The sequence below is a fragment of the Oxyura jamaicensis genome, chromosome 12 (assembly GCF_011077185.1).
Source record: "Oxyura jamaicensis isolate SHBP4307 breed ruddy duck chromosome 12, BPBGC_Ojam_1.0, whole genome shotgun sequence".
NCBI classification, from domain to species: Eukaryota; Metazoa; Chordata; class Aves; order Anseriformes; family Anatidae; genus Oxyura; species Oxyura jamaicensis.
In genome coordinates this window covers 432,648-459,252 of record NC_048904.1, presented here as the reverse complement: position 1 = coordinate 459,252, position 26,605 = coordinate 432,648, and the positions used below count along the sequence as shown (strand labels likewise).

The 26,605-nt window shown below is 34.2% G+C and overlaps 1 protein-coding gene across 23 annotated transcripts in view; it reads right to left on the bottom strand.

Annotated features, from left to right (window-relative positions):
• The window catches only part of ERC2 (ELKS/RAB6-interacting/CAST family member 2), a 537,199-nt gene that overhangs the window by 410,755 nt on the left and 99,839 nt on the right, over positions 1-26,605 (bottom strand). For all 23 annotated transcript variants that reach the window (XM_035338170.1, XM_035338171.1, XM_035338160.1 and 20 more), the window contains one exon: positions 8,819-8,893. In XM_035338170.1, the coding sequence (XP_035194061.1) occupies positions 8,819-8,893 (75 nt within the window). The remainder of the gene's footprint in view (positions 1-8,818; positions 8,894-26,605) is intronic.

Sequence of the window (26,605 nt, the reverse complement as noted above, 5' to 3'; positions counted from 1 at the left end):
ATATTTAAAAAAAAAAAAAAAAAAAAAAAAAAAAAAAGAGTAAATACTACACCACAGAAAATATCAGAAAATCACTATATTGTGGCTATAGCAAGCAGGAAAACACAAACCTCATTTAAAATGGATGAAAATTAGCATCCATTTAAAATGGATGAAAATGAAGTGTTTCTTCAGTGAAAGACCAAACATTCATTAAACAGTTTTGTTCCATCACACAATCAGAGCCACAGTAAACAAGTTTGTACTGATAGAGGTATGGGTGTAACAGTCCAATCATACTCAGAGAATGGCTCTAAAATAAGCAACAGGGTAAGCACTTGCTTACAACCATATAAAGTGGTCAAGAAATTTTTTCCCACATCAGAATCCTGATAAATATGCTTAGCGAGCTCCCTCCCAGATAATTCAGAAGTCCAGAGCACAAAATAACACTTTTAAAAAAATCAGTCATATGATGATGGGCATCGGGGATAATACTTGTCAAATTTTGCATACTGCTAACATTGAAGAAACAGGAAAATCTAGCTTGCAGCTGAATTCAGTCACTTGCATCACACTTTGATATACTACTTTTCACTAGCTGATATGCTTCTGAGTTGTAAAACTATGCATATACACCATGCATCCTGTCTGAAGAGTTTAAGTGTGCTTTTAATCCAAACAAGAGCTCAGTGATCTGAAAGGATGTAAAACTTTTTGAGACAAAGGAATTTCAAATAGAAGTTGAGGAGAGCTATCTTCCATGACAGCAAAAATACTTCAGGTTTATAGAGATAAAATAATGCATTTGAAGGGGAAGATCAAACCCCTTCATCTGTTTTTACATGATTCCAAATCAACTGCATCCCTTTTTGGAAAAGGACCTACAGTCAAAAAAAAAAAAAAAAGAAAAATGTGTCAGAACACAAAGGAAGCACAAAAATTGTTGGAATATAAAGCCTACTGCTCCTTATCGTGTTTTCTGGAAAATAACTGATACTGAAAATGTTGATGATGATCTTAATCAGCAGTTCATATTTTTATTTCTCAAATGACATGTTCAAAGAGAAAGTATTCTTACCAAAAATTATTTAAAAACACCAAGGAGCTGACCAGGGATGCAGGCAATAAATAAAAATAAATAAATAAAACATAGACAAAATTCTGGAAGATTTCCAACCATTTTTAAAGTTATATGCATGTATCTAATGTAATAATGATGTTTTTTGTTTGTCTGAATGACAAATTTTCAAGTTCTTGTTTTAACATGCAGGTAAAATGCAACTTTCATTAGTAGGTTAATTTAGCATTAGTAACATAACATTTTGAATAGCATTAGAACACAAACATTTCCTAAAATGTTTATTAATATTTGTCCAAGCAATCAGTGTTACTCGTACCATAGAGCAAAGACCATATGAGTAATCACACACACAAAAAAAAAAAAGTAATCTCTCTGTTGAAAGTAAACAACTTTCACATGAGAGAAAACAGATTTTCTTTTTTCACAGGATAACTGTTCCATTCACAGAACATTTTATAAAAATTATAAAAAAGAAGAAAAATAAAAGTTTAGGCTGGAATGAAAATAAAATGGAAGAACTCTTAGTAAACCTTATCATTTGGATAAACTGCATGTAAAGAAAATTACTGAAAAAGTAAAAAATAAAACCCATCAGACTGAGGCAGAACAATAAATACAGAAATTATTGAAGCTCTCACAGACACTACAATCAAATCAGGTTCTGCCATCGGACATCGTTTTAGAAGTTTTCTATTTCTGCTACTGAAGATAAAAGCAAAATCAAAGCTTCATTGCCCTTTAGAATGACTTTGCCCTTAATTAAATAAATACTTACATGACCTGTTATGACATCTCATCTGGGAGTAGTCTTCATCAAATCTCTCCAGAAAAGTCTTTAAGAGTCTATTTTCTATTGTTTGATTTTTTTTATTTTTTTTTCTTATATACCATATTTACATTTTACACATTTGCAAATATAATACAGCAGAAATAATTCATAGCACATTAGCCTGTTTCACTCTTTGGAAGGTTTATGCATCATAGAATAACATTTAAGCGTTATGAAAAATATAAAACTAAGTAAATAAAATGCTTCCAAAATTTATCACAAGTTTGAGTTCTCAAAGGACAAGTTTATTTTCAATCAGATCTCTGTGTACTGTGATTAGAGCTGTGCACACTAGTTTTCCTATCTTCAGGAAAAAAAAAATGGCACTGTCAGTTCTGTATTAACTTCTTATTGGAACATAAGCCAGAAATTGGGAGAAAAAATAAATAAATAAATAAAACTAAAATCTGTTTCAGAGTCAAAAACGTCAGTGATAAGTCAGGAGAGAAGCCAGACTTCACCTTCACTGACTGTTCAAGGTGTCAAAGGTACCACTTCCTACGTATGAACAATACAGGACTGGTAATTTTGCAAATACACCAGACAGGCAGCTGGCTTGCTGAGCAAACCTGAAAGTTTCCTGTCTGGACAACTGCTAGAAAGCAAGGAAGCTGGTAGCTCAAACTTAATACAGACAGCTTGGAGCTCCCATCGGGTACTGCCAAGGAGGGAGCTGGGTTGGCTTACAAGATAGGTAGAAAGTCTCCTAGCTTTGCTTTCACTGAAAGTTTTGACGGAGTAGGCACATTCCCATAAACTCTTCTGATTCTGCTGAATCAGCATTTTCCCACAGAAAACTTCAGTTGGAAGCTTTTCAACCAGCTATAGTGGCATGGGGTCTGGCAATCTTTCAGAAACTGAAATAGGAACAGATGCTTTGTTTTCTTCAAACCACTAAGACTTATCTTCATTAACAGCATTCACTAAGTGGGTCTGTGTTGAATCACAAAGAAGGTTCCTTTGCAGCACTATGAAGGAAGAAGCTTAGCATTAAGTGGTACTAATAAACATCTTATGTGTTCTAAAACAATGCAGCATTTCTGCAGATTTTTCCTGTCAGGCCCTCTACATCTCTGGTAAAAGACACAAGATTATATAGCAGGATTTATTATATAGATCAGGGTACTCGCCCTATCTATCCCCTCCTTCCAGCAGTAACCAATACTTCTACCTCATCTGTGTTATTAGAACAATGTTGCAGACATTCTGTGAGAGAGAGCAGGGCTATATCTCTCCTTGACCTACCACAAATTCACCTCTTTGGAACATGAAACTCAACGAGTAATTGTCCTGATGCTAATGAAGAAAATAACATTTCACAATGCAAAGGAGAGCAACCCTACAAATGAATTTCCACAGTAAAGTTTCAAGAATCCAGTATTTCCAGCCCTTACCCAAAAAAGTGCTTTGGTATATTTCCTGAATGCTTCGGAAAAAAAAATAATAAGGCAAAAAATATATACTCTATCAGTCTTTCATTCTCTGAGATGATGAGTAATGAATTGCTACTCTTACATAATCTCAAATACCAGGTACATTTAATAATGAAAATTTTGAAAAATTTTGCTTGTAGAGCATTCTACGAGCAATCAGCAACAAATATTTGAAATTTCACATTTAATAAAACTTGCATGTCAGTGTACAAATACACAAATACTATACACAACTAGTCTTACCATAATTTTTTCCAATTTAATGCAGTGAATATTGAGCTTTATTTCTGAAGACAAGGGAAAGTGAAGGCTCATGCAATCTTAAAAATAGGAGTATATTGCACTGCAAACACATACACACTTTTGCAGAACCAAACCCATACCTGAAATATCAAAGCTGGATCAATACATAAAGATGGCTCTTTCTGCAAGTAAGGTAAACCACACATATTTTCATTTACAGCTTACCAGCTTAAGATTTTTTAATTCTTGTTGCTAAACTATATACATTTAAGGATAGTCAATGCTGTACAGTTAGGATGAGCTTTATGTTATCAGTAGGCAACTCATTCTGATTTTCTCTCTCAATATCACTGGTTTAAGTCTGGAACTGTGAACAAGATGAGCATTTTTTGACCTAGTGGTAAACAATTTGGATGTAAGTCATAAGCAAAGATATCGGTGTCCTGGCATCTGCCTGCAAACAAAACTCAAGGAAATATGCACGGGTGCAATGTCAATTAAAGGAATGCATTTCAATACATTGGCTTTATTCTGTGATCAGGTGAAAAATAAATAAATAAATAAATAAATAAAGCTATTATGGCTTTCCATTCAACACAAATCATAAAATCACATGAATGCTGTTAGATATTTATTTACACCTTATATTAGTCTGCATTTGCTACCTCTAGCTTCCACATGCTGTATTTTTTTGTGATTTATTTATTTTCAGGACTGGAGAGGCCTCTTTTTTATGAGGATATCTCATGTAGGTTTTGTACAGACTATAATCTCTTTGCTCTGTCTATGGAGCTCTAACTTTGTTCGCTCTACACAAAAAAAACTAAACTCCTAAAGTCATCCATTATAATGCATGTTTGATAAACTTTTTAAAACATTCTGATGACATTTGTCTGAACACTTCCCAGTTTATCAACATCTTTTTTTTTTAATCCATAGACATTAAATAAAATTAAGGTCTTAGAGATAGAGGTAGGGTGGCATTTCACCTTGTCATTTTATAGAACATTTGTATAAAATACAATTATCACCAAGTATCTAACAGGGACTCACCTTGCTTTAAAATTCTGTTAAACACTTCAATCAACAAATATTACTCTCTGAGCTTCATAAACAACTAAACCAGGTCTTGCTTACATGCCTAATTATCAGTAAAATTGCCTGTAACGTAATTCCAGTGTCATTCTGTAAACATGGAAGATTCAGGACAGAGTGCCTGCTACAGACTCTCCATGAGAGAACAGAGCTTTAGGCAAATGTTGAATAATTTCTCCTTTAAGGGAAGTTTATGCTGTGAACATGACAAATAAAGGAACTGGCTAACCCCAAAACAACCTCTACAAATATGAGTTATTTATATTAAAATTATTCTGAAATTTTCCTACAAAGGGAAATACAACCGTCAGCTAGTGCGATACTGCAAAAGAGGAAGGGACGGTGTTTTCCATCCCATTAGACTCACAGCACTAGAGTCAGGAAACATTCTGCCCCTACCTTTAATTTGCCTATTCTTTTACCTTGTTCTCTGCCTTAGTTGCAGATCATTGGAATTACTCATTGTGGAAAGTACAAGAAGAATCCACTGACTCTATATGTCTTTATAACACTGCAATGAAAGGAAAACCATTGAGAACGTCTTTTTGAACTCATTCCTATTCAAGACATGCTAAGCATCAATTAAAGCACCCAGGCTTCATTTTCATATTTCATGTGTGTAGCTGACACAAATCATTCTAACAGAATGGCTGTGGGACCTTCCTTTCCAGCATACTTGAAGGGTTAAAAGCTTTTATTTTTAGCCAAGTCTCTGATGGCTCTTCAGAGCCCTCCTACCCAAGAAAGATGGAAGGTAAGAGAAACAGGCTTCCTTGGACAAGAGGTAGGACAGATGGGTAAAGGGAAAGGAAGCATTCAGCAGCGGCAACGGCCAGAAGAAGACCATGGGAAAGAACAGAAGTAGTTTGGGAGTAGGGAAAACTGCCTCCTGGCAGAGCCTGGGAGCTAGGGATGGGACTGTGACAAAAGCTAGTGTGAAGTGGAAGTGAAATGCACTGGGTGTGATAAAGAGAAACATCTACCTGCTTGGAGCCTCGGTGAGGGGGGGTAGGGGTATGGCCTCAGCTTGCCATATTAGAGGGCAATCCTCCCCCTCCTTCTATCCTAAACATTGCAGGAAAATTATTGCTTCAATGCATGATCATTTAAAACAAATGTTTCACATTTTTTTCAAAACAAATGCTGTCCGGATTAAGGCAATTTAAATTTACTTGCAAACTTTCCAAAGCTGGGATTTCTACTGGAAACTGCTGTTTAATCATCTAGATTTCAACAACTTCTTTTCAATATTAGGCCTACTTTTAAAAGGACAACTTCAAAGCAGTGGTCAGAGCAAAAGACAGACCTGTGCGCCTTGGAGCTGAGGGGCAGCTTTGCCTCGGAATGTTCCAGCAACATGACTACAGCCTCACCCGTGGCAAATGAAAGCCCTCGTTATTACAAAGATCAGATTTTTTAAAAACAGAAGGTGACACTATTCCCAGCTCTCCTGGGACACAAACAAAGACTGTCTTCCTGAACAGACACTGTAAAAGTAGCTCTAACTATACAGTTACATTTTTATATTTTCTGTATGTGTCCCCACCCCATCCCACACTCCCTTGTTCTTTTCAAAGAATTCTGGTACACAAAGAGGAACTGGGAATTATTTTGTAAACATAACCTTTTTGTTTGCTTGTTACATTTTGTTGATAACCCACATGGAAGACCATAAACTATTCTAAGCACACTATTTCAGTATCACAAAAATTTTAAATTTGTTATACTGAATATTAATAGGAAGGAGAAAAAATAAAAATAATAGTAATTTAAAAAAAGGTTTCTCAGCTAGTGTCCTACTTTGCCAGATATAGGCAGATACTGCATTTAGGAATTTACTGCTGCTGTTGTCACTGTGTTAACTGCAACCTTCAGACATATTGAACTCATTTGCTCATAACAGAAGTCACTTGCAAAATGAGGCCTTTAATTTGCACTTCCTTTTAAGACTGAAATGAAAGACCACCATTAATGTATTTCAGGCAGCATTGCCAAATCACAGATTATTCTGAGTATAGTATTTTTCTTAAAGACAGATTCCAGATTCATAGCATTATGTGAAAATATCAGTTTTCACTTTTTAAATAAGCTTTTCTTTTTCTTTGATTGTTACAGGAAGAAAAGGCACATTTTAGTAATATTATATATCAAAAAGAATAAACTGTATTTAGGACTAAGATAGGTGTTTCATCACATTTTGTCATATCACTGCTGATACAAAGAATATTTTCCTTGAATTGGATATAAAACAGTGACCAAATAACCACCAACAGAAGTATTGTTGGCCTTCCTGAAACTTTTTGTTTGGTTGGTTTCAGGTTTGGGGGTTTATTTTTCCCGGGGCGTAGGGGGAGATGGTTTGTGGTATCTGAGTCTTTAAAAAAGTAATGTTTAGTTCTCATTACTCAGCAATGCTGTGCTTGTTTTTTAATCAAGTCTTACCAAGAAAACAAAATAAGGATGGTGGAGATTCTTAACACTCATTTTAAACAACATAGTGTTTCACTAAGCTCTAGAGAACTCACACATTTGTAGAGTGAAGACAAGGTTGTCTGCTTACAAAAGTAAAATAAAAGCTTTCAAGTGAATTTTACTGACAAATAGAAAATAGGCTACACAAAGTCCAGTTGATAGCTGATAAAAGCACTTCCCCACCAACCAATGCTTCTACTCTGGTTTGACAGTAGTTACCATGGTCAGTCTTGGCAAACCACAAACAGGTTTCAGAAAGAGAGCTAGTACTTCTTTAATGCAGGAACATGAGTAATATTCAGCTCAGTGATGAACAATCAGTAAATTATCAGTATAGATAAGAACAGCTGCCAATTGTGATTTCACCTTATAGTGTTCTGTGAGTACTCTCTTATGGCTTAGATCTGCCTTCGTTTACACAGATTTCTTACTATAATTCTACACATTTTCATGATGATGCTTCTTGTTATATCAATTTCATATTCCAAAACCACCCACACATTAAATATTTTTACTTACAAAAAAGCTCTTATGCTTTTCTGTATAATTTCTGCATCATTTCTTTATTAAAACACTTGAGAGCCAGTCCTTTATCTTACAGAATAAATGGGCCAGACTTCGAAATAAGGAAAAACAATAGCAGAAATTGCTACACAAATGTTTTCTGAATAGCACTACTCCAAATTTGTCTGAAATACACAACTGATGTGTATATGTCTAAGATATGAAATCTAGTGTGCAAGTTTGTTCATTTAAAAGAGGTTTGATTAATTTGTAATGAACTCGGCTTTTTATAGAAACAAGTGAAGAGAAAGGGAAATATTTATTAAGTGTCTTTAAAAGAGATGCATTTCTGCCTTCTGAGACAAAGGCAGCTTTATAACTTCACTGAGTACATTTTATATATATGAAATTACAGGCTTTCAGATTTCATCTCATTTCATCCCTAGCTCTGGACAGTAATGGATGCAGAATAATTTTGGTTTAAACGCTGGAGAAAGAAACACTTATTCTTAGCTTCACAGCAAGGTAAATTGAAATGTAAAAGCAAACATTTAATAGTAAAAGTTATAAACTGAGTAGTTGTGGGTTAACCCTGGCTGGCAGCTGAGCAGTACACAGAGGCTTGCTCACTCTCCCTCAGTGGGGTGGGGAAGAGAATCAGAAGGGCAAAAGTGAGAAAACTAGTTCTTTGAGATAAGGCCAGTTTAATAGATAAAGAAAAACTACGTGTGCAAGCAAAACAACATACAGACTTCATTTGTTACTTCCCATCAACAGGCAGATGTTTAGCCATTTCCAGGAAAACAGGGCTTCGTCACGCAACTATGTGGGAAGACAAATGCCATAACTCTGAATGCTCCCCCCATTTCAGTTTCACTGAATAGCATGCCATTATATGGTATGTAATATCCCTCTGCTCAACTGAGGCCAGCTGTATTCCCACCTTGCCTCTTGTCCACCCACAGCCTGCTCACTGGGAGGGTGGAGTGAGAAACAGAGAAAGCCTTGATGCTGTGTAAGCATTGCTCAGCAACAGCTAAAATAGCTGAGCTATCAATGCTGTTTTGGTCACAAATCCAAACCAGCACCTTACAGGCTGCTATGAAGAAAATTACCTCCATCCCAGCCAGAGTTCAAGCTAAAGAAATTAATGTATAGGAAAACATGCAAAGACCATACCTTCATTTCAATAACTGTTTGAAGAGCCTTCATCTTTGCTGGCTCAGGCTGAAGTTGGGTTCTTCTATGCAACTCCTGTGGAGGGACACGATAGAAATAAGCCTGACGACTCATCTTTCCATTGTTTTAATCACTCATGAATGTATTGCAGAAAAACAGAAGTCTGATTATTAGAGCATGCAACTCCAAATGCTACAGGTGCTTCCCTCTCTATAATCCCTCTAACATATCTGCAGTCCCTTTCTTATATTACACTCAAGTCTGCTGGCACATGCAATATTACTGAAACCTCTATCAATAATTAATGTCAACTGTGACAAAGCCAGCAAGTAATTTCTTAGTCCAAATACAACGCTGCTGTTTCTGCTCAGATATCAAAATTTAATCCATTCAGTTGTGCTACTAATTCAATTACTGTTAAGAGTCATTTAAAATCTTCTAATGTTATTTCATCTTAGTTTTTCCACTGATATCTGAAATAAGCAATTTAAAAACATATTTAAATTTTACATTTTAAGGATAGTAATTACATAGTGGGCTGATGCAACACTATCTACATTAGCAATTACATTTCAGTTTTCACATTTTCCTATTTTTTACTCGTTTTACTGCACACAGCAGAAAAAGATTTTCATCATTAGAAAAGACATACAATTAACAGAATTAGTGCCTACTGGTATTTGTAAAAAAGAGAGAACAAAGATGGCATCACTTAGGCTCTTAAAAACACAGTTGTATCTTGGTCTGAGGTATCACAAAAAAATGCACATTTACATAGAACAATGTAGAGCTGTAACTAAACATCACTTCAGAATTCGATGACACTTATACCCCTCCTACAAACAGTCCAAGCAATTTTTAAGAAACCAAAACAGGACAGTTTTAGCCATACACAGGTCCCCTCTAAAGGGCAGGACTACCAAGGCAGATATTTTTCTCACCCTGTTTTTCCTGCACATCAGTGCTCTACATTCACACTTGAGCTAACTTTATAACATAACATTTTTGCCTGGTAGGCTGAGAAGCTGGATGTGTTCACTGCAAGACAGGTTAACTGACTCCAGAACCTGAGCTATTGTGTCTTCCAAATCATGCTTCTCCCAGATCATCTTGAAATTCAGGAAAGAGAGTCATCAAAAAACATAACACCATGATACTTATTATCTTTACCATTACATAGTGCAAATATTCAGTTTGTACACTGTTTGTACAGTACCTAACAATGACACCTTAGCCAATAACCAAACCTCCTAAGAATCCCAGCAATGTAAGTCATTACGAAGAAGAGAAATAATGAGTTGGATGCTTGGATACTGTCTCGCCTATTCTATTTTGCTCATTCTATGTGCTTTCCATAGAAGAGATGTACAAAAACATAATGGTTAGATAAATATAAACTGCTAAATTAGATTCTGACCTGAAATAGCCTATTGGCTAAAATCATGCTAAAACACAGCATGATCTGCAAGAGTCAAATTAGGTGCCATTCTTTGAATGCATACCTAAAATTAAGCTTTAATTTTATGCTTTAGCTGTTATTACATTAAATATTAAATATATTGCATTAAATATTAAATATATAAGTATATTTAAACCGTCTCTAACATATGAGAACAGTGAATTTCTGATTTTGCACTGGGCATTTCTGAAAACATCTGAATGTTACTTTCTCGTTGCTTTTCGTATTTCTATTTTTCTGATTCTCCGCATTATAAAAAGAAAGAAATCTTTGCAAATCACCTATCCAGAGGGAGTCTTTCAATCACCACCAGCTGGTTGTCTCAGATGAAACAAGTACACTCACCACACAAATGTTTTAGAAAAATAAGAGTATGTCGTAGATTTGTCATAACATCCTCCTACAAAAGTCATGGAAAAATAGCTGGCCAGTCATACCATTATCTGATCAGCAAAAATTACAGCTAATTTTAAGACCAGACTTTGTTCCCCAAGGCCACATAAACTGAGCTGGAATATAAACAGGATTCCATACATTACCCAGGGAGACAAACCAGAGTTTCCACCCCCTTAGCCAAAGATGAATAGACTGCCAACGGTGAGTATTCCTAGATGTCTATCATAGCATGAAGACTTGCCTCATAATACTTTCCCTGTTTGCTTTATGAATCAATCTGATGCTGGCTGATTTTAAAGCTTTTCTTCCCTATCCCTGATGTAAAATGAAGCAGACTAAGATTCTGGAGAAGATCAGAATATTACTCCCACTTTATTATTTTGTGTGGGTTTTCTTCCAATCAGATTCAAATGTTTGGAGACTCCCAAAGGGCTCAGTTCTTGAATTTATGTTGGTCTATGCACATGGTTTTTCTTTTGGGGTACTGATTCAGGGATATCCTTTTGGGGTACTGCTTCAAGGATATTACCACTTTATGAGTATGACAACTTATACTGATTATTTTACTGTCTGAGGTCATCTGAAGGGTTTCAGATTTGCCTGAACAGCTAAGCAAGAGATATTCTGAACATTTCATGAAGTCATTAATAGCCTAAGGAAAACAGATTTTTATCCATTACATCATTTTTGAATGGTGCTGCTTTGTCTTTTTAATTTATTTCAACAAAAAGTCCAGGGAGCCTAAAGAAACTTCAGGGAGGGGAGAGGTAGGGAAGGGTTGGCTGGTTTTTTGTTTTGTTTTTCAATAAACAAAAAAGCACAGAGTCATGGATAGTTTATTTAACCTGCATTCCAACAAATGGAACTCTTGACACATCCATGTTAAAGTACTTGTGCCATCACCTCTGTAACAATCAAGGTCTATAACACTAATTTCTAAGAGATGTGCTCATTTAGGAAATTACACTTTCGTTACATCCCCTGACATCTGTTTCACTGCAATTGCTATTACATCTGAATAACTACTTCTTACATACAAATTAATTATAATTCTGCATAATCAGATACCCACGCTAGCCCTGGAATTTCATAATGGTGCTTATCTGTGTGGTTATCACACCCCCCACAAAACTGACAGGTAATCAGATATTTTTCTTCAAAATTCTCTAGTATTCTTTTAGACCGAAATGAGCCTTAAATGAAAACTGGCTGTTGCTTTCCCCTTCCATGTTTCTGGGACATTAGAGTAGCATTATTATTTTTTTTATTTATTTTTTTTGGCCTCATGAGTAACTTCAGGACACCATTTTAATACTAATTTAAGCATCAGAAAATACCAAAAGGAGGCATTTTATATAGTTCCTTAAAAATGGTGAAAGAAAATCCTGTTCCTTTGTTCAGAAATTGATAAGATGACCTTGCAATATTTTCTTATTACTGACTGGTATTCAACACCTGCACTACACAGCGTCAGCTATATGAACCTAATACTAATTTAAGTCAAAACAAAACTGTCCTTTCATCCCAGCTTTATTAAGACTCTTCATCACTTGGTTGGAGGAAAGCCAGAGTGCTAAAAACTGATCCCCCTTTTATTCTGTTTCTGATGTATTTTATTAAAGTTCCTAAGATCATCAATTACTGTCTTGTTCTGATTAGATGAGATTTACTGAACTCTTTCAGTTCAAAGATTACATAAACACTGTTAATGGAGTTCAAGCTTTTACCTTCTGTTTTCACAAAACTTCCTCAAATAGCATTACAAAAAGTGGTAGAATGAAAAGGACTGGTGCAGAGAAACAGGCAGTTTAGGGATGGCATCCAACTCATGAAACTCTCAGTGAGTGCTTGCATTTCAAGTGGTAATCTTTTACTAATTAAAGAATAGGATGAAAATGAAAAGATTTTTTGAAAAGAAAAAAAAAGTCAAAATTTAAGACATAACAAAAAATAAAGATATACAAAGACATCATAATTAAATAACCTTTGGGAGAAGCAGATGATTAAAGATGGCAGCAACTGTTCCTAAGGCAAAATAAGTACAGGTGTGGAAAACCTGTAGTAGTAAATCTACCTGTAGTATTAGTAAATCTAGCTTCTTATATTCCTAATTAGAATGTACAAATCAGTAACTTACAGCGGGTGATGGTATAAGAGCTGTTAGGTCTCTCAAGTACCTCAACAAAGCAGACTGTTTCCAAGCGCCTGGCAAAGGAAGCCTTGGTATTATTTCTACATGGCTAGCTTGTCTGGACTTGAAAATTTAAATCAGGAATATATTAATAATTCAAATCAATTATTTCATTTCAGTAAAAGCACACCATTCAGTAAAAGTATCTAAACAGTACTGTCTTTTGCAAAAAAAATACCATTAGAAAGACCAATCAAATTATACTTAATGAAAATACTACAAAAATGTAACATATAGGAATTAAATTATTTGTAATGCATAAGCTCATCTTCACCTTCCTGTTTTTTTACCCCTTCCCATCTACACCTAGCCAAAATGGCATCAGAGTAATTTAGATGAAAGCATATTTAAGAAATCCTGATCAAGCTATCTGTCTGGAAACTGGAAACTGACAACAATAAAAAAAAAAAAAATCCACATCTGGCTGCACTGTACAGTAAAATAAAACAAGCTCAGGAAGGATTCCAAAGGGCACATTGCCATTGGTCTTCTTTTAAAAAGCCGCTACTATAGGTACATGAGCTCTGTGAGATCCAGTTGGGATCTGACCCAATTTCTCAAACTATGTTTATAGTTTGAAGAAATGAAAATGTGAAGACAAGCTATGAAATGAAAAAATATGGGAAACAAAGAATTGATAGTTATATGAGTTCTGTACTAGAGAAAGTTGCAGACTCAAGACGCAGGCCTAATTTTCTCTCCATTGAGCATTTTCTGATAAAGAGACAAATATGAGTTGAGATGAATACTGAGGAATTTAGCGTTAAGTTTCATGAATTAGGTACCAACAAGCTTTGAAAAACACAAGAATCCAGCACCACGGACGAGTCTAGCAATAACCTCACTGGCCTCAGTATTACTCTTGGACAACTGTTCTGGAACCACTCCTTGCCTACATTAGAAAACTTGGCTGTGTGAAGACATAGGGGAGGGAGGAACAAAGTTTTTACACCAGGATAAAACCACCATAATGAATCACTATCTATTAAAAAAAAAAAAAAAAAAAAAAAAAAAAAAAAAGACAAAAAAGATCTTACTTCAATATATTCTGGAAGTCATGCATAAAACAAGAACTTACGATATGTTTTACCAACGTGCCTTAGGACAGACTCTAAGGGAAAATAATCTGAGCATTAAGAAACTCAGCTTTTGACTTGTATGTCAAAAGCACCTTAAGCAACCACATATGTTGTTATACTTGAAGAGTGTCCTCTGGCAAGAGACCACATAGAAAAAGTTTCAAGCAAAAAGGTGATTTGTGTATGGAGCTTGAAATGCATGTGAGACAATATAGTTTCTAATTGAAAGCATGTCAAATGTTTCCTGAAAGGAGCTACTGAAACTGTACTTTCACCATATTTCTTGAGCATTTCTTTTCTTTGTAGAAGGAAAAAAATATCTAGAGGACCATGTTTTTTTGTGCCCAAAATTAATGCTCTTTTCTCCTCTTACTAAAATTATTTCCCAAAATAAGAAATGTAATTGCCTCACAAATATATTCTGAGAAGCCTGTTGATAAAGTTGTTCTCTCTTTTCCTTATCTTAATTTTGTTTAAAAATCCAGAACAAAACCCATGAATGTACGTGAGTAAAGGAAGCCTATATATTTGTTGTCAGAGGAAGTGGATGACAACCAAAAAATAAAACTTCCAGTCAACACTTCTATCACTGAACACATTCTGGCTAAAAGATTATTGCTACTCTTCACAGTGTGTACAAAGTCTAAAACTGCATGAAAATCTATGCCATTTAAAAATAATTAAAAAAAACACACATTAATAGACATTTATCAATAACATAGAATTCACCTAATTTACACTAAAGAAACAAGTGAAACAGATTTATAACAAAAACAGTTATATAAACCAATTTTTATTTTTTTATTTTTTTTCCTGTAATCATAGAATTTCACCTTAGGGATACTGAGAGTAGACTTCCCTAGTCCCCACCATCAGCAGGATGCAGTCAAATCTTAAAGGGTGACATTGCAGCGAAGATTACCAAATACAATTCTAAGATCTAGAACACAGAACAGGGTTGAAAAATGTTGCTTTGCCAGCTCTGCTCTTCATAAATACAAAAAATATTTTAAAGTGGGTACCCTATTGTGTGACGGGATGTTACAAGCAGTGCCAACATATAGTGCTTGTTAAAACAGTTTTCCCATTGAGCTTCTCATTCCAGTAACATCCTGCTAATTTCCCTAAACAAGCTGAAATGTAAGAGTTACAACTGTTGTGGTCTAGAAAAGCAAGAAGATAAAGTCAATACTCATATTAATGCATTCTCCATCTTCTGCCCTATGCACACACCTAATGATTTCTGAATTTCTGCTCTGCATCTGTGCTCCTCTTCAGCCCCAAATACAGGTGAAAAAAAAATAAAAATAAAAATAAAAAATTAACTATTACTTCTTAAAGGGAAGCAAAATAATACTGCCAAAAATAAAGCCAAACCTACTACTCCAAGTCAGAGTACTACATATTTCATGCACTTGCTGGACAGTTCTCCTAAGTTTACTGAAAACTATATGAGTACTATATTGACTTCTTGCTAGCTGTTCTTTATAGACGCTGAACTTCAAATACGCTGTTCACTTTTTTTTTTCCTGGTACCAATCACTTTTGTAAACTTTGTATTGATAAAACAGTCTTTTTGGAATATCACTGCAAATAACCTGTAATAACCAAGGAGAAAACTACCTCACATTGCAGTAGTACTTTAAATTGACTAGCATGAGACTTTCCTTCATTTTGAAAAGCATAGTTTCATAACTGCATATACCAATACCTGTAATTATTATTAATGGATATACTGCTTTGTTACCATTATTCTAGGCTTCCTTTTATAGTGTATCCCATACTGTCTGTTTTCCAGTCATATTGGCTCAGTGGAATTGCTATGGTTTTCATTTTCAGTTCCCTAATTCAGCAGGAAGTGCTTTTCTTAATATGGGTGTGTTTTACATACTTACATTTAAAATTACTGCTGGTTTAAGCTATTTAGTATTTAAACATCAGGCCTTAATCAGCAAAGCTAACACACATCAGATTTAATAAGACTTCAAATATGTAAGGTCCTTGGCTCTTTGGTATAGCATTTTAATGCAAACAGTTTTGTGGTAATATTTTGAACCTTCTTCAGAAATGGAACTGTGCAACTTGAATCATGATCACAGGTAAGATATCTCACCATTATAGTTTTTGATATGAAAGCGGAATTCAGTATTACTCTCAAAATATCCTCCCCACTAAAGATACTCCCTCATTTCTAAACTTCTGGACTTACTCTATTCTTCAAATACTTTTGTCAGTTATTTAAAAACAAAACAAACAAAAAACACACCATGGACACTAAGATGAATTTGTGACTCCTGAGTTTCCATCTAGGTACCTTCAAAGCCAGTCCTAACATTATTTGAAACTGTGCTGTTTACAAGCAAGAAGTACCTGATAGCTGGAATTTACTTTATATTACAAGTGGAATAGTTAATCATAAGGTGAACATAAATATTCAAAACTACATATATACATTATGGTAACTTTGCATAATCAAGCACTCTAGAGTCAAATGCTTACTGTTCTGTATTTTTATTTTTATGTACATCTGTAACTGTCTTTTATTTGGATTTTAACATCTCCAAGATGGGAAGATGGGAGACTGTTGTTGTATTATATAATCATTAGAACAAAACAGATATGTATTTTTAAAAATAATATAAAAGACAACATTGTCAAGTAATGGAATGTAAAAGCTTTCAGAAATTATCAAAATTATCTCCCTTACATATTCAGGCAAATTTCATCTGTACATTCTCAAGCAATTACACGTGCAGGTAAAAGCATTGGATTGCTGGATCAAATAAACACACAAAAAAAGGACTGTCTAAGCAGTAAATTCTGTATCCATTGAAGTCTTTTTTACAATATAACATATAAACGTGAACATTATTTGATTAGCTTTCTCCACTACATACAATTTGAATGCACAACATAATATTTTAATACTTTAGCACACACTACCATACCTACAGAAAAGAACCATTCCAGTCACACAGTCAACAACCTGTACAAATAGTTATCATTCAGCTGAACACTTGTCATTTTATGAAGTATGTCAAGAGTCTGTTAAACTGAAGTTTATACACCAACTCACCTTAGTAAAAAAAAAAAAAAAAAAAAAAAAAAAATCCAGCTAGCACCTGCTCCAATTCTTTCTCCATTGCCTGGAAAACAAACTGTTACATGGTAATTTGAATTCATCTGTTCAAGTTTTCTTTCATTCTTACCTTTTTAATGTGAAGGAAAAAAAAAAAAAAAAACTAACAAACATAATGAAGAAAAAAAATGTTTGCTCACTGCATAAAATATGCTACAGAAACTTACCTGCATTAAAATAATGACCAGGACAAAAATATTTGATATTGTCTCCTTAAAACAATGCACTTCTCCTCTACATGTTTTTAATGAAAGCAAAATAAAGTTTCTTTATTTTATTCCTTTTTCTCATGCAATTAAATTATATATTTAAAAAATCCCACTGTGTAAAAAACAGAAGCTGTAGCAATTACAAACTAGTTATTTAAAATTTTCCATTTTTAACTTATTTTTAGGCACAAAGTTAACCTCAGAGTAAGTATGCATTTTGATAACCTTTGGGACCAGATTTAAGGAAGGGCTGAAAATGGGTATAGGTTTCAACAAATAAAAATGTTTTAATATACTGAGAAAATATTATGCACTACGTATTATCTGATATCTATGTATATATTCAGAAATACAATAACGTAGGAAACCAGAACAATTTATTTAACCCACAGCTTCTTCCCGTTTGCCCACTGGATGAACAGCTATGCCAGCCTGCACAATGCTACCATTTTCCTGAGGACCTTGCAGCTCATCACTAATGATATGACCAAATGTAAACCCATTTTATGACTAAAAATAAAGACATGTCCGATTATCATTAATAATCTCATTTAATAAGCAGAGATTTACTGAATAGAAAAGAATTCATAACATAGAGGAAGAATCATCTGTTCAAATTATCTTAACCAATAAACTGTTTCTCAAACACATTTGTTTTACACTAAATAGGTTTCTTCCAACCTAGACTATTCTGTGATTCTGAAAATATATGCTCTGCAGTACAGCCTCTACCTTGAACTTCCCTTCAGAACACATTTCTCCCCCAACCCACAATTGAGCCAAGTACATAAGATACCTGCAAAATAAATGACAAAGGATATACAGTACATCCTTTTACAAGCAAAATAGCCAGTAAAATTGTTTACTTATTTACACATTCTAATTGCATGACAGACTTTTTATGCAACTGTGAAACTATCTTCAGTCTGACAAATTTACAAGAGTACAAGTTGGCAGAAGAATCTACACTGTTACCACAGAGATATGTATTTGCATAAGTTCGACTTTAAAAGAGCCATTATCTTTGGAAAATACTATCTGCTGCTGACAATACCTAACCACAACAACACCCCCACCACACACACACACAGGAAAAAAAAAAAAAAAAAAAAAAAAAAAAAAACGAACAAATCCTGATCTCTATTTAAGTCACCTCACTCTTTAATGCTCATCTAATAAATAATTTAACATTTGAGATACTATTTTGTTGGTAAAAATAGCATAATAAAAATGTGTAGCTAAGTGCATACCACGTGAATTCTTTTTATAATATTCTAAGGATTAAAGCTCAGAACAGAATGCCAAGCAAACCTCCGCCTGTGTGCTGAAACACAGGCTCTATGATAATGGTGGGGAAGAGGTCTTTTTCTGCCTTTTATTTACAAATTAGTTTCAAAATATAATACATCTCACTGACATATTAATAATGCATCTGTAAAGGTCTTTGAAACAGCCAAAAGATACTAAGTATCTTGTAAACTAAAAAATAACGAGTAAAATTTCATCTAACATTGACTTTTTTTAATCACTTATCTATATCACATTGCCAAGTCTCCACTATATAGTCCACTATATTCCAGAAGTTAAAATAGTTTTATTGCACCAAGTAATCTTAAGCCCTGTTATTAGCACATAATCATTGACCTTATTAACTCATGGATTATCATGTTATCAGAAAGCTTCTAAGCTCCAAAGCTGTGAGCATCACCCCATGCTTGCATGTATTTATGATTTATCCATCTTTCAGTTGACAGTTTTTCATACAATACTCTTCCATTAGGAGGTAAGCTTCTGTTAATCCTTGACATTCTCTGTAATAACTCACAATGACTTTTTTTCCATACTACTTTCACACTGTACAATCCACACTTATTACGGAGTCTAACAGTAATCTGATTTAGTCAGTTCTCTCATGTTCATTTTACACAACCCTTCATTGTCTTACCATTGATCAAGATGTTGCATTTCTCATTAATTTCATATATATTCCTTAACTTTTAATGGGCTTCGACAAGGTCAGTCCCAACTATCCTTTCAAAGATGGTGGTTTACTTTACATGCCTTCCCAATCCTGCCTTTGAGGAATTTGATCTATGCCTCCTGTAAATCACTAGAGAGCCTGAACTTACTTTCTTTCACTGGTTTAAGTGCATACTACTGATTGAATATATGAAATCCTCAAACTAGGTATAAATATCATGTTACATATTTTTACTTGTTATTATTGTGCTTGTAGGAGCTCGTAGTGAATATAGACTGTATGACACTGTCACTAAATAACAACAAAAAAAATCTAGTAACTTACCTAGCCTTACCAAGTCTATTAACTGTTAGATTTCCCTGAATTTAAATACAGCAATAGACAACTATTACCTGAGCTCTGGTGACATCAGATAACAAAGCTTGTATATAAAGATTATTCAAAGCAAATTGCTATAAATAGTTTTGGGTTAAAAACTATGAGATGTAAGCTAACAGTACAAAGAAAAGAGAAACTGTGTGGAGTAAGAACTGAAACCTAGACAGTATAAAAAGTTACCTGGTGGAAAGTTGCCAACAGCATAACTCTGCTGACATATTACAGAAACAATTTATTTCAGTTTCCTTGTTCAATGGTCAAATACTATCTAGTTATTTACAGCCCTCTATGGACTTGTCTAGTAGAATCTAGCAGGTTTCCGAGGCCCCTATGTCTTTCCACATAACCTCCATTTCCAAAATCACTTCTTTACATATCCTGCCAGTTGATAGACTTATCCCGCAAATGTCTAAAATTCTTGGCATCAATTCCTGCCTAACAGAAATTTCTTCAGCAACAGGTCCATAGTCCACATCCCAGCATGCTGAAAGCTCTCTTCACATACATTATTCATTCTGTTCAGATATCGTGTGCCATTATTCAGAAGACTGAATTTCAAAGCTGAACTTCAGTGGTCAGTCGGCTTCAGCAAACCAGTGGTTTGACTCTTTCCTTATTTACATCAGGGTAAGCCAAGTGTAATACTAATCAATGACATCATTCTAATGCAAAGTCACTGCAAATGAAATAATATGCAAGCCCATTAAGCATACCAGAATAGAAAAAGCTACCACAAGGTATCTTAGATAAACTTCACATTACTTAGAGGCAACGAAAATAAAAAAGATGTAATATTCTTACTTAATAGCAAACATGCCAACAATAAAATACCTTTAAAAATTAGGCTTCATATGTGCACTTGTCTCTTTAATTGTCCAAGACCTCCATACCATACCTCCGTAAGCAAGGTTTTGGAAGAGGATCATTTTATGAAAAACAACACCTTAATTTCTTTGCATTTGTAATAAAAACATTTAAAAATAATGGCAGGTTTATATATATTTATTGTAAGCTCTTCGTCTTAATGCACTTTTGGATGATAATATTTTGTTTAAAACAGTTTACAACATGAAATAGTATTTCTAAAGCAAAACTGAGTGCTCTGTAATGCTTTTTGAGCAAGCGTCTGATCTTCATATCTTCCATGTTTTTCTAGAAGGAAACCAGAAGTACACTGGATCATTTCATCATAGGGGTGATCTAAAAAAGAATGGTATAATGGTTCTTTAATTCTCAATTATTTTTTTTTTTTTTAAAAAAAAAAAAAAAAGCAATTTAGGTAAACTGATTCTATACTTTGTTTCATTAATATTTACCATGCAGCATTCTAAGACAGCTAGTTATCATATCAAATGGGAAGAAATATGAGTCAAAGACCTGCATCATTACCTTCTTCAATTTAGTCTTTGAAGCTGGATCATCTGTTTCTTTTTCTGACCCTTCTCTTACGAAGACATTTCCTGCCAGATCATAATTTTCTTTTTCTGTAATACAGAAAAAGAAAAAAAAAAAAAAGAACCCTGAATTAATTTGTAGCTTGTATCATTATTCAACCACTTAAAAAAAAAAAAGGCAGAGACATTGTAATGATAATGATGATAAAATAAATTTAACTGAAGAATTAGAAAAGTAAAATGATTCCAAAATACATGCACAAGATGTTAATTCTGTGATGAAAAACATAAATATGAGAGTAACTGACAAATAATTCTTTCACCATGGCAAACTTACCACAGAAAAGCTTGTAGGACTTCTGTGGCTGCAGTCATGAGGAGTACCTTGTGTTCACTCGAAGAAGTGGGCCACCCCGAAGGACCCCTTTAGTTCTTCTGCTACACCCTGATGTTCTCTACATCTGCAGATGCTGTATGCATGCAGAACAATCCCTATATACAGAGTAAGTACCAACTTATGTGTTTGTTTTATTAATCAATGACTTTCACAAAAGGAGAAGTGACAAGTTAAAGACATTTTTTGCTAAGAAACTAAAGCAGAAAAAAGTTCAGTTACTCTTAACATGTTGGTTCACCTTCCTACCTTTAGGAATGAATCCCAAAACTTAAAATCTGTATCTCTTATTTTTTCAGCATTTCAGTATATTGTTGCTATGAACCTTCTTTTGTAATAGAATAGCTCTCAAAATCAGTCTTGGAAATTCTTTCAGTTACCATCATTTACTGGATAGTTAGCAATTAATTTGTTTTGATCTATTTAGAATAAACAATATTTTACAAGTTAGAATAAGATTACTTAGGATATTTTTCATTTTTGTTTGCTTTTTTGGTGGTGGTGGTGGTTTGTTGGATTTTTTTTTTAATAAAAAGTAATTACAATGTATCTGGCTTATTTGTATATTAAATTATTCATAAACACTCTTCAGCCTTACTCTCAGCGTAGAGCTTTTCCTGGTATTTAGCTGCCTATTTTTTCCAATAGTTGCACACAATGTTCTAAGCTCACTGTTTACGCAAGCATCAGCATTGGTGGTTCAATGACCACCTTCCAAATATATATGTTTATAACCCTGTTTGGTTGCTAATCCTTATTTACCTTTACTCATATAGAAGTTTCTCTACAGATATTAGCTGAGGGGAAAACAGGCTTTTTACTTGTAATATTAGATTATGTCTTTAAGGACTGTAAACATGGATCCAGGTGCTTGACTACAGACCAAAATTTTCAAGTCTGAGCAGTAAAAGACACAATAAAAGGACTGAAGGTAGAGCAACAGAGGTGGAGCAACTCATACATGGCAGCAATAAATGCAACTTGTTTTCCAGATAGCACAGTGAATACAAACAACTCTTGGGCTTCTCCTACTTTTCAAAACCCTTTGAAACTTCAAAACCACAGAAATTCACATCTGAACGAAAGGATCTGACTATTCTCATGGATGGAAGGTGGGATGAAATAATTGAAGAATCCTATGGAAGTTAAGCCCTATTGGGAAGTTAAGCCCTATATGGAAGTTAAGCCCTGTAAGGAAGTTAAACCCTATTGCAATTGAGGAGCACTACGCAGCATTACCTTTCCTATACTGCTTTGAAAGTCTACATCATAATGTTCAGTTCCAGACAGTATCTGTGATAAAGCTTTCATTTGCATACACAAAAAAAGATTACCATGCTATAATAGCAACTTAGTCTCAATTTACTTCAGTCTGGCAGATCATTTCTATTGAAATAAATAAAAATTTAAATAGAGCAAGATACTGATACTTAAAACATATGACTTCCTGAGGTTTAGTTGTAATTTGAAAATATAGGTACTTAAAAACAAAGCATTTATATGAAATGTTTCTTGCAATAACGGAAGGTGTTGATCCTTGTAGGTGCTACAGACCTTTATCATTTCCCTTCTACGTGCATTCAGAAATGCCTCTGTACTGCCAGCACTGAGATATGAAGTGTCCTATTCAAAATTAACACTTTTCTGCACTAAAGAGTTCATCTTCCTCTTGGACTTCAGTTTACTAAAGATGTTCAGAGTATATTCTACCCACTCCTTTCATACTTCAGCAACTAAAAGACACACACAATAAAAAACACACATGATTACATCATCTAAGATCAAAAATCATTTTTCCCCTTTCCTGAAAGCACCTTACAGTGATAGATAGCACACTCCATCTCTTCTGTTGAAAGTTGGTCTTTGAGCTCTTGTATCATCATCACTGCCGTTAACTCTCTTCACCTGTCCCTTGGAAAAAAACATGCAAACACTGTTCATTTTTCAGAAGCTTGCATGTACCTGATTTCCAGAGAATCACCGAAGTTACAAAGCGGACAATAACTCAGTTTTGGATGAAGGGCAGTCACTTTAAACATAAAAAGTGTCTTCCTAATTTCCTCAGGGACTAAGTTTATTACATCTTTATGAAAACACTAGTGCACACAAAACCAGATTATTGCTAATCCAATCTTGAAATATTTCTTTGGTAAATATGACATTCCCACAAATGCAGAACTTCCATCAAGCTGTTGGAAATCTAGCAAATTTTCACTCCGCTAACTGAAAAACCCCAGCACGCAGTTGCCATTTAAGTAGAGCCTTGGGGAGTAAATATCAATTTTCTTACTTTTGAGAGTTCTGCATTGTACAGGTTTGCAACTCTGTTCCAACATAACTCTGTTCTCATTGACAGAACTGCAAACGAAGATAATGTTGAAGGCAACAACATGATCAAAAGATGAATAGGAATGAAGCATTTCTTATTCCTGCCATCTACTGACAAATTAATTTCTCACAAACTGCAAGAATAACTTAAGATGTAGGGAAAAGGCACCTGTAACTTTATTTAACCATGTGTAACTGTTTACCTGCTTGATATTAGCCAGCTGAACTCACAAAGTTAAATGAGAGGCAGTTTTATAGGAGAAACAGACAAGAAATAAAGTGACCCTGTTGTACTCAAGATGAGCAGGAGAGAATTGAGAGATCACCCCACATACACGTACCTTGCACAGCTGCAGTACATGCAGACGCAATGCCACAAAATGGAGTATTGTAAGTTAAAACTGCAAGCATTTTTTCAAGTGGAAGAAAGATCCTCAAAAGTACCAGGAAGAACAATTTTTATTAACTGCATTGCATTCTAAAGACTATAAGACTAAAGACTATAAGTTCAATTATAAATTATATAATGTTGCCAAAATTATATATAAGAAAGAATTTGAATTACATAAAATAAAGCTATTTATTTTATATTATATGGACATACGAAATAAAAACATGAGGCTAGTTGTAAAAGTAGTGTATAAAAAGGGACTGGTAATGGTGTTCACATCTACTGAGTAAATAGATTATGCATTTATTTTCTTTTTTTTTTTTTTTTTTAATGCAACGACATATCCTTCTGTACAACATGTCTGATAACAGAGAGAGGTTTGCAGAGTCTAAGAATATTTATAAAGAAAGACAAATTTACGAAATAACATGCGTTGGACATATTTAGTTAATCTATATTGCCCTTCCAGGTAGCAAGTTTGCCTCCCTACATATTTCTAAGCATAAATGATGTACTTTCATGTGAAAAGTCCAGGCCCTGTACACATTTGGTACTGACTTTATTTCCTAAAATTAATTTCTCAAATTTTATTCAGTGTCCTGCAAGATTAACCCTAAAGAAACTAACGATCATATCCTATCCAGTTCCAAATGTACTGAAATACCAGCAGAGCCTATTCAAAGAAACCAAGAAAAATCCGGAACAAGCACATCTCTCTTCTACCACTACACTGGTAATATTACATGAAAACAAAGACTCTTGAACATTTTAAGTTATGAAATTACATTTTTTAAAGATGAAGTAAAATTGTAATAAGAACAGCATTACTCAAAGGGCTTTCCTTCACCAGAAAGCACTGCTGCTTTTAATGAAAGTAATTTCCAACAGAAAACACTTAACAGAAAGCAGTCTGGGTAGTGCTCAGATTACAAGTGAATGTATTTTATACTTTAGCTTTTGCATTACTGTAACACTACATTATCTCATCTAATTAGATTTTTCCAAAACCTCTGGAAAATGAACTTGCCACATGCTCTGGATGTTTATTGACTGAACATGGTGCGCATGAACTAAATAATCTATTGTAGGAATAGGAATTAGGAAAGAGCAATACTACAGCCTAATGTAGTAATAGGAATTAGGAAAGAGCAATACTACAGCCTAATGGTCTACAGATAGAGTTCTATAAATCCATCACGTTATCTTTAGCACTATATATACATCTTAAATACATTACGGATCATAATTTATAATCTTGATCTTTATATTTTTATTTCATTTTTGAAACATAAAACAGCTATTATGTTAATGAACAGACCCTTAAAATTTGTTACATTTGTGATTTAGAGTGTAAATTGTTATTAAATTTTTAATTTTATTGTGGAAAGTTACATATGTATTCTCCACTCATGTGGCTATTTTAGAATAATCCTTCCCAGATTCCTAATGAAAGATGTTTTGATTCCACAGACCTGACTTCACAGCTTTCTTATTTGTGAGCTCTTCAGCATGCAGATCAACAGACAAAGTGAGCAACACCCCAGTGACTGGATGACTGACCTTTTTTTAATTATTTTCAATAGATTATATGAGGATTCCAATAACCTTATCTGCAATTCTAAACACGTAGTATTTACAGAATTCTTAAACTCAAAAGGAAGATAAGCCAGAAAAATCAGAAGCGCAGGCAGACATTTGCAAGAGCTCTGCCTGAAACAGCTGTCCCAGCAACGAGGAAAAAAGCTGTGACAGAGCCAGCTCTCAGGTCACATGTAGCCCCTTTAATCTACCATACCACTATTTGTTTCTTGTCCTGCTTCATTCAGTACACTTTCTTCCAGTTTCTACAGCAAATGACACAGACATTCTGCCAAAAAGAACACTGATTGATTACCTGACCCAAGTATGGAACAGCTGAATTGTTTGTTTGTTTTGTTTTGTTAAAGAGGTGCATCTTGTGGAAACATAACATCTATTCTGTAAAAATTAAGACATTAGAGGTTCTACTGAAAACCAAAGTTTTTACTTCTAAATTTCTGAGTGGTTACCTCTACTCTTTGTATGATACTTTAAAAGCATACTTTTTTAAAAGCTACCTACTTTGAGTGGAAAGGGAGTAGAGAGAGGAAAAGAAATAACAAACATTTAATAAAAAATCTTTGTCTATTGTCTAGAAGGAAACAAAATTTATTTGAACCTAACAAACATTTTCTGCAAATTTCTCTGATTAAGTTACAAATATGACCAAAAGATAATTATTATATATAAAAAATTAGAAAATAGCACAAGTTTCACACAGCAAATACCTTGTCAAATTAAAAAATGTTTGATAAAAAGCACAAAAGCAACTTCTCTCTTCCCCTCTCTTTTACTTTTTCCACCTCTCCTTGAGAAGAAAAACAAACAAACAAACAAAAAGTTTTAAAAAATAAAAAGGTTCCACTGGCT